The 7,896-nt window shown below is 37.7% G+C and overlaps 1 protein-coding gene across 1 annotated transcript in view; it reads left to right on the forward strand.

Moving 5' to 3' along the window:
* Positions 1-1,864: 1,864 nt before the first annotated feature.
* LOC137983028 (uncharacterized) overlaps positions 1,865-7,896 on the forward strand; it is a 41,128-nt gene continuing 35,096 nt past the window's right edge. The window contains exons 1-6 of the mRNA XM_068830189.1: positions 1,865-2,112; positions 4,449-4,548; positions 6,023-6,110; positions 6,452-6,551; positions 7,637-7,669; positions 7,769-7,841. Of these exons, the coding sequence (XP_068686290.1) occupies positions 2,010-2,112; positions 4,449-4,548; positions 6,023-6,110; positions 6,452-6,551; positions 7,637-7,669; positions 7,769-7,841 (497 nt within the window). The 5' untranslated portion in view covers positions 1,865-2,009. The remainder of the gene's footprint in view (positions 2,113-4,448; positions 4,549-6,022; positions 6,111-6,451; positions 6,552-7,636; positions 7,670-7,768; positions 7,842-7,896) is intronic.

Raw genomic sequence — 7,896 nt, forward strand, 5'->3', positions numbered from 1 at the left:
ATTCGTTTTGGGCATGAGCGAGGCAACTGGCCCTCATCGAATGGCTGAAGCGCGGCCAGAGGAAAAGATTTATAGCCAGATACTCTGGAGTAGGCCTGGAGTGTGCTGTTAACGTAGAGTTTGGATTTCTGAACAAGTTTTTATCATAGAAAATTCGCGAGAAAGTTGTGCTTTCATTTCGCCGTAATCCTCGGGTCAAAGAAACGGTATAATGTAAATAAGAGAATAACGAGATTTACATTTTCAGATCACCTGTCCTCTTACTACTAAAGTCAAACTCTAGATCTCTATGCAACAAGCGCAGTCAAAATTTCCTTATATTACTTTATAAAAGTAGGTTGTTGTTTTTTTGGGAAAAAAAGGGTTTTTCTGTTTAATATATGAAAAATACGGTTTCTCTCCAGTCCTCTTCTTACGCACGATCTTCGCGGAAATTACATTCTGTCCCTCAGTAAACCTAGAACAACCCGTTATGGTCTTAGTTATTTTCTCTTACGTATCAGCTAAGTTGCGGAATGCGCTACCTAATTTTATCCTTACCTATGAGTTTACTGGTTTTAAAAGAGAATCCAGAGCCGCATTTTGTACAGCGGCCTTTCTTTTTATTGAATATATCTTTAAATATTATGTATTTAGTAGGTATCTGTATATGCTATGTATTTTAGCTGCAAATATAATATGTCGAAGACATTAGCTCCTGTAGTTATTTTGAAATTCGAGACGAAATAGAGTTTATGCATGTATGTATGTTACCTTTCGCAGGGCGCATGCGCACACTTTGTAATCTGCGACTCCAGTGCTTACCACATGACAGAGAAAATGACTTTTCCCTTCAATAAATAAGCCATCTAATTCTTACGCTATATTGACAAGGGCGGTTTGGAGCTGTGAGTAGGCGCGGGATTTGTCACATATGGTTTAGGGGCCGACATATCTCTCCCTCAATGCCGTACCGGGAGGCAAGGTCGGTAGCAGAAAGCAGCGAAGGGCCAACTGCGTCCAAAAGCGATCGCACGGGCCGAAATCCCGGGATGACTCGTTTGGTACGACGCTCCAGCGCCAGTGTCTGGAGGTACTGCGTTTTTCTCTCTTGTTCAAACATTCCGTCAGCGCATGCGTAAATGTTCTGTGGCTCTCCGATACCTAGGCCGACAAAACATTATATAAGAGTTATGTACTCGAATGCGCCTTCATATGTTGACGAAAATATTGATCAGGTGTACATTGCGCACGAAAAAGAAAGAAACGAGCATATAATCAACGAATGATACAAATGGAAAAGGGCACATTCACTCCTCAGGGGATGTTGGTATTAAATGAAGCTTCTAGACATCACAAGCGAATTGCCTTTCTGATAGCTGAGAAAAGAAGAGAAAGCTATGTTGATGACCTGAACTACATTAGAACAAGACTCAGATTCTGTTTATTGAATTAGGGAAGTTCGAGGAAAGAGATTGAAAGAAAGTACAACACCAATTTCTTCTCTCTCATTCACTTTGATTGATTTTGACAATCTAGGATACCGGTAACTAAAGTGGGCAGACAATACTAATTGAGAGCATGTAAAGCGACATATTTAGCAACTATTCACATACTCACTGTAATATTTATTTATTTGTTCTAAGGGTTTGTATAATATATATGTATTTAAGAATGTAAAGACAGAACCCAGTTTCTTTAAACTCAGTCATAGGATATACCTGTAATGTTTCTTTTTTCTTTTTTATTATTACGCACTAACGTCGCAGTTGAAGCAGTAACCTCGAGCACGTGGCTAATTTCCATTTTTATCCTTCTCTACCCCTCCACAACCCCCTCCACAGGAGCCTAAGCGACAGGATTTTCGTGCTCAGTCCTTCTCTCGTTTCCTTGGCAACATGGCGGGCGGTTGACTGCACTTTTGCTTCACTTCGCGTAAAACGTGTTTTTCCAAGTTTAAGATGCGACGAAAATGTACAAAAACTCCTCAATAGATCTTTTAATGACAGACGTCTGAATCGCCGTTGAAAATGGCGATGGAAAGGCTTGCGGTTATCAAAGACTCTCACAATAAAGCAATAACTGCGCTCACTTACAACCCAATGAAACATGAAGTTCTCGTGGGATTTGAAGGTACTGTAGATTCCAAAAACAGTCGGCTTCAATTCATGCCTTAATGACATTTCTAATTGCAATTTGTCAGTCAATCACAGCTGTTGTTATTGTTGACAAACACAGGTTTTTTGTTATGTTTGCACCGAAAATGTAGGCAAAGATTTTATAGCCGCGCATGATCCTGTTGACTTATTGTAAGTTTATATGTTAAGGCATCGATAATTATTCCGAAACAATTTACTGTTAGACTATTACACTATAATTTATTTTCATTTTAGCAGGTACAGTCTGTGTTTGTAAAACGCCGGGTCTAATCTGCAGGTCGCAGGTCGCAGGTTGCAGGTTGCAGGTCATTGTTGCACCAATACAGAAAGTATCCTAAACATTCTTAAAAGCTGACCTTAGGCCTAATTAGGCCTAAACAAAAGTTTTTAGGCCTAAGATTAGCTTTTAAGATACTTCCTGTATTGCTGAAACAATGACCTGCAACCTGTGACCTGCAACCTGCGACCTGCAACCTGCAGATTAGACTCTGCAGATTAGACTCGCCGTTTGTAAAACCAATGCCAGGGGCGGTAATATTAAATTGTGAACAGAACAGAAAATTTTATAACTATTAAACTTGATGGAACAAGGTTTTTTCTAAATTGCAAATAGTGAACAAACTTGTAAAATCCTATAAGGCCCCCTTTCACACGTATCCAGATATTTTTGAATCCACAACTTTTTCTTTGTGGATTCAAGAATTTTTACGTCCACACATAACATTTCAAATGGAATTTGCCCATCCAGACATTCCTGGATTTGTTCTAAGTATCCAGGACAGCTCTGTGGCTATTGTTAATAAAGTACCGTAGAATCCCGGTTATAAGCCCCCCGGTTATAAGCCCACCTCTCTGCTAATAGAAATTTCCTCCCGGTTATACCCTTGTTATACCAGGTACCGTATACAGTTAACAATAATTAGGCGGTACATTAGCGACATATTTATTATTATAAATCAATTACAGCAACGGTTCTTTAACAGGATTTCAATGAATCGTATTTCATCAAAGTCACAACTAAACTTGATCTCTGTTCCGCTTTCGGTTGCTAGTTTATTTGTTGCGGTTGTTCAAATCCCATAAAGAGATCGTTCTGCCTTACGTAGTTTTCCTCTCACTTCAGCTTTCTTTTTCCTGTAGACATGATTAAAATTTTCATTTTAATAGAACAGATTTTAGACATTTTTTTCCTCCCTATTATAAGCCCCCCGGGTTATAAGCCCCCCCGATTATAGGCCCACCCAAAAACCCTTACGAAATTGTATAAGCCCAGGGCTTATAACCGGGATTCTACGGTATGCACCATTAGGTGTGCAAGTTGGCAACAAGAGAAGCGACAACATTTCATTCAGCAACCATGTTGAATATTTACACGGCAAAGACTGGATCTGAGTTTGTAACTCATCGGATTAAATAAAAAAAATATCCGTATATAATTATGTGGATGGGGCCTTGGAGATTCAAAATTGGAGAAACAAATAAAAGTATAATTTTAAAATATATTAGAGAATGTGACAAAATTTAGTGGTTCATATAACATATTTCAAAGCCTCAATTTTTCCAATCTTTTTACTCACTAAGGCTGTTAAATACGTGTACTGCGAGTCAAGGGAATCTCTTCAAACAAATTAACAGTTTAAGCTGGATGGCAATATGCTTTTGACTAGTATTTAAATGTCTTCTTTGCATCTTGATGTAAAGGCATCACTGACTTATTTGAGGTAGATTTGCATGGTTGGAGGTACAGGCATAAATTATTTTCTCTGATACATAATATAAAACTCCATTGCTTGATTACTAATGAAAGAGCTACTGTTTCTGATTTCTCCTGAGTCCAGTCTATCTCAGATTATTTTGGTTTGTGCGGTGTTGAGACCATTATAATTATGCCATATCAAGAAAACCATAATAATAATTATTCTCGCTCGTGACGTCAAGGCCCTGAAAGTTACTCTTGGAAACGAAGGAAGTTGCCCTTGACAACATGGTAACTTTGACGCTGAAACTTTGTCAGCAAACTTCCCTAGTGTCATACTCAACTGAGAATCATAGTACAGAAAAGGGATTATTATTGTGGTCTCAGGCTTATGCTTGCATGCTTGCATGATCTTTATTTTTTTGGGTGAAATTGAAACCCATTGTATTGCAGTCAGTCCTTCTTCCATTGGCAGTTGCTTTGGTGGGACTGCCTCAAAGGCTTCAAGGTCCTTTCGGGTATCCATGAGCGATGTAAAGCCTTCCATCCTTATACATGTAGTGATGTCACATGTAGTCATCTTTACTCGTTACACTTTTTGACAATTTCAACAGATGGAATTATAAAAGTGTGGGATTATTCAACGGGTGAGCCAGGAAAGCTACTTCGTACAGCTCGAGAACATGATGGATGGGTCACAAGCTTTCTGTTTTGGTTAGTGAAAGAATATTCAATGTCTACAGCAGGCTGACAGTATGTTGGGTTATCAAGTACTGGGATAATAATACAGTAATAGTAGTTATTATCGCTTGAGATATCCTGGCCGGTATTGAATTAGGCTTGCAATAAAATAATATTATTATTGGTTTAACTTGTTTACATGTAACTCCACTTGTCTTAAGAGTTAAATACAAATGAATAAAACGATTACAGATGCAACCAGTCACACGCACGCCCCTCTATGACCTTTTTTCATTTTTCGGAACGTTACATTTTGGTAGACATCAATCAAATGAATTCGACTGTCGCCAAGTCAAAACAAGACTATTGTCATGGAGGGATGATTTTGAAGGGATGAGGTTTGATTGACTTTTACCCAAAGTTTTAGACCAAAGTAAGGGTATTTTGGCCAATCAAAAAGGATGGAGACAGTCAAACTCGAATCAAAACTCTAGTAAGTAATTACACGTAGCTGACACAAACCGTGGGAAAATGCATGTGCGAGCCACGATTGGTTTTGGTTTCACTTGTGATTGGTTGAAATAGTGGTGCGAGAACTTTGAGCCAATCACTCAGTCAAGTAATGCTAAACCAAAGCAATTTGCTAATAATTACTTTCCACGCTCAATTGAAAATCGCTCTATCCCACCTTGATTGACCAATGACCAACAAAAGAGATGGCTTCAGGTGACGATCGTGAAGTAAAGCCACGTGCTCAGGAGCAGACAACAAATGAAAATGGTGAGCTTGAAAAATTCATTCTTGTGAGTCTGCTTACACTGCATTTTCCTTGAGATGTTTAAACAGGAATGCAGAGAAAATTTCAAAGATTCCGACAGGAATCAATTCTAGCTTCACATTTATGTGAATTTCACAATGATGAATTCCTCTACATTTGCGGCGACAGTCCTACAAATGGTTTGGGTGGAAAAAGCCATTCTCATCACTACAGTGTACCTTGATAAACATTTCTTTGACTGGGATTTTTGGGTAGCAAAAGGGTTTCGTCTGATATTTATTCTGATTGCTATCATGCGACTAGTCTTCGTGCAAACGTAGTAAAAAATCAACATCGAATAATTCCCGAGATTTGACCGTGCATTGCCCTGAAAAATTTTGTCTTGTTGGGAGTTTTGTATATATCACCTTCTTTCTGAGATGTTGCCGCAAAGAAGTTCTTGTGGTCATGATTTTTAAACAGAAATAAGTTCTTACGGTGCATGTCAACTTCTAACCATAAAGAAGTTCTTGCCACTGGTAGGATTGTGGCGCAAGGAGCCGCAAGAAGCTGCAAGAAGCCGCAGGAAGTTGCTGGCTTGCGGACGCAAAAAGAAGTTCTTGCGCATGCATTATTTTTGGGCTGTACTGTGAGTATTAGTCATTGGTCAATCAAGGTGGGATAGAGGTAGTATTCTAAAAAAATAAGATTATTGATTTAAAACATGTTTTTGTGGTCTTTTAATGACAGGGGAGATGCCAAGCTTCTCTTTTCAGCTGCTAACGATGGCACTATTATTGCCTGGGGATCTGGTGGAGCTGTTCATGATAAAATTCCAGTAAGTCATGAGTTTACCAATTATACATCTCACAGGTCCTGTAGCCAACACAGTTCAGAACAGCACTGAAGTTTACTTTACTGACCTATTATTATTTTCAAGAAACAGCTTCACATTACATGGGATTTGAAACTGTGTGGACGTTACTGATCACAGAATATACTGTATAAAGCCAGCTTACAGTATTTGTTCTCAGTATGCACAATAGATTAGTATATCATTATTAATATCAAAGAGGTTGTTTTTTCGTGTGGATAATTTCGCAAAGCAATTGCCAATCTTTAGAATGCCAAAGTATTAAATTATTGTGCCAGTAACTGTGGTCTTTTGTTATATTTTAGATTGGTTCTCCTGTGTATTGCATGTCTTGGAATGTCAGAAGAAATCAAATAGTTGCAGCAGTAGGGTGTACAGTACAAGTGTTCAACATGAGAGATCCAAGTAAGAAAATAATCTTAATTAAGAATTTACTAAAATCAATAATTGAACTGCTCCAGGACCTTTTGTCTCCTGGGCATAATTTAAGTCAAAATACTGTTTTCCATTACCGGGCTGTTGTACAGTAACGAACATCCCTCACCAAAACCACAATGAAAATACTTAATTTAGCATTATCAGAGCTTGAAAATAAGAATTTAAATTGAGAGTTGCAATACGGATCTGAAACAACTCTAACACAAACGACCTATTAATGTACCAATCAAGTGATTGCAAGCAAATTGCACAAAGCTGGAGTGGGAAAATTTGTGTTTGTATGTGCGAGTATTACATCTACGGTAATTGGTTGAAAAAGTGGCCAGTCAAACTTCAATCACTAAGCAAAGTAATCATGTAACAACTTTTGACACTCAATAATTATTAACCTATTGACTCTGGGGGTTCCCCATTGACGAGTAAAATCGTCTGGCGTAATAGACAGAGTAAAATACTAAGTATGGCCGGAACTTAGACCTTTAAAGGGATTACCTTCACTCTTACTACAGAATAAGTCTAAACTGAAGGAAATAAGCTTTGCAAACAAATTTGTTTGATTTTTTTCCTAAAAAATGTTTGTATCAGGAAAATTGAATTTTAGAATCACTGATATTCACTTTCAAACTTCCTGGGTGTGGCCATCTCTTGAATAATAAATGTTGTGACGTGTTACAGTTATAACCTTTTGTATGATAACAATAGGGGAGCTGTAACACTTCACCTTTATTCAAGATGGTGGCACTTATCAAATTTAAAAACAAAAGCATGCTATTTTGGAAACTTACAGTGCATGTAGTATTTCTGAACAGAAATATTTTCTTTGAACATTTTAATACAAATTTGTCTGCAGAGGTTACATGTATTTCCTGTTATTTAAAGTGATTTAGTTATTTTTGTTGGTGTGGAGGTTCCCTTTTAAGAAATCTATTATTGTTGCATTGCGCAAGGCTCTGCACTGATTCTTAAAGGGAAATTTACTTGTTATCATATCTGGTATTACTAATGTTCCTTATTTGCACCAAAGATGTTTGACCCTGTACGTTTTTTGTTAGGCAGAGAAATTGGGCATGTTATCGACACTAAAGGTGGGTTTTAATGATTACACTACCATGCAAAGACAGTCTTTTTCATTTCCTTCTAAAATTACAAAGTAAATAATAATTCCAATACACTCCTTTTTTCAGCCTTTGTTTCTAAAGAGCACACAGATATTGTCAAGTGCGTTGTTTGTTATGAATCAAGAGTTTACAGTGGAGGGTAAGATGAAGTATTTACAGTTGACTCCTGATAATTTGAACCTTCAAGAGAAACT

This window comes from Montipora foliosa, chromosome 13 (genome assembly GCF_036669935.1).
Source record: "Montipora foliosa isolate CH-2021 chromosome 13, ASM3666993v2, whole genome shotgun sequence".
Classification (NCBI taxonomy): domain Eukaryota; kingdom Metazoa; phylum Cnidaria; class Anthozoa; order Scleractinia; family Acroporidae; genus Montipora; species Montipora foliosa.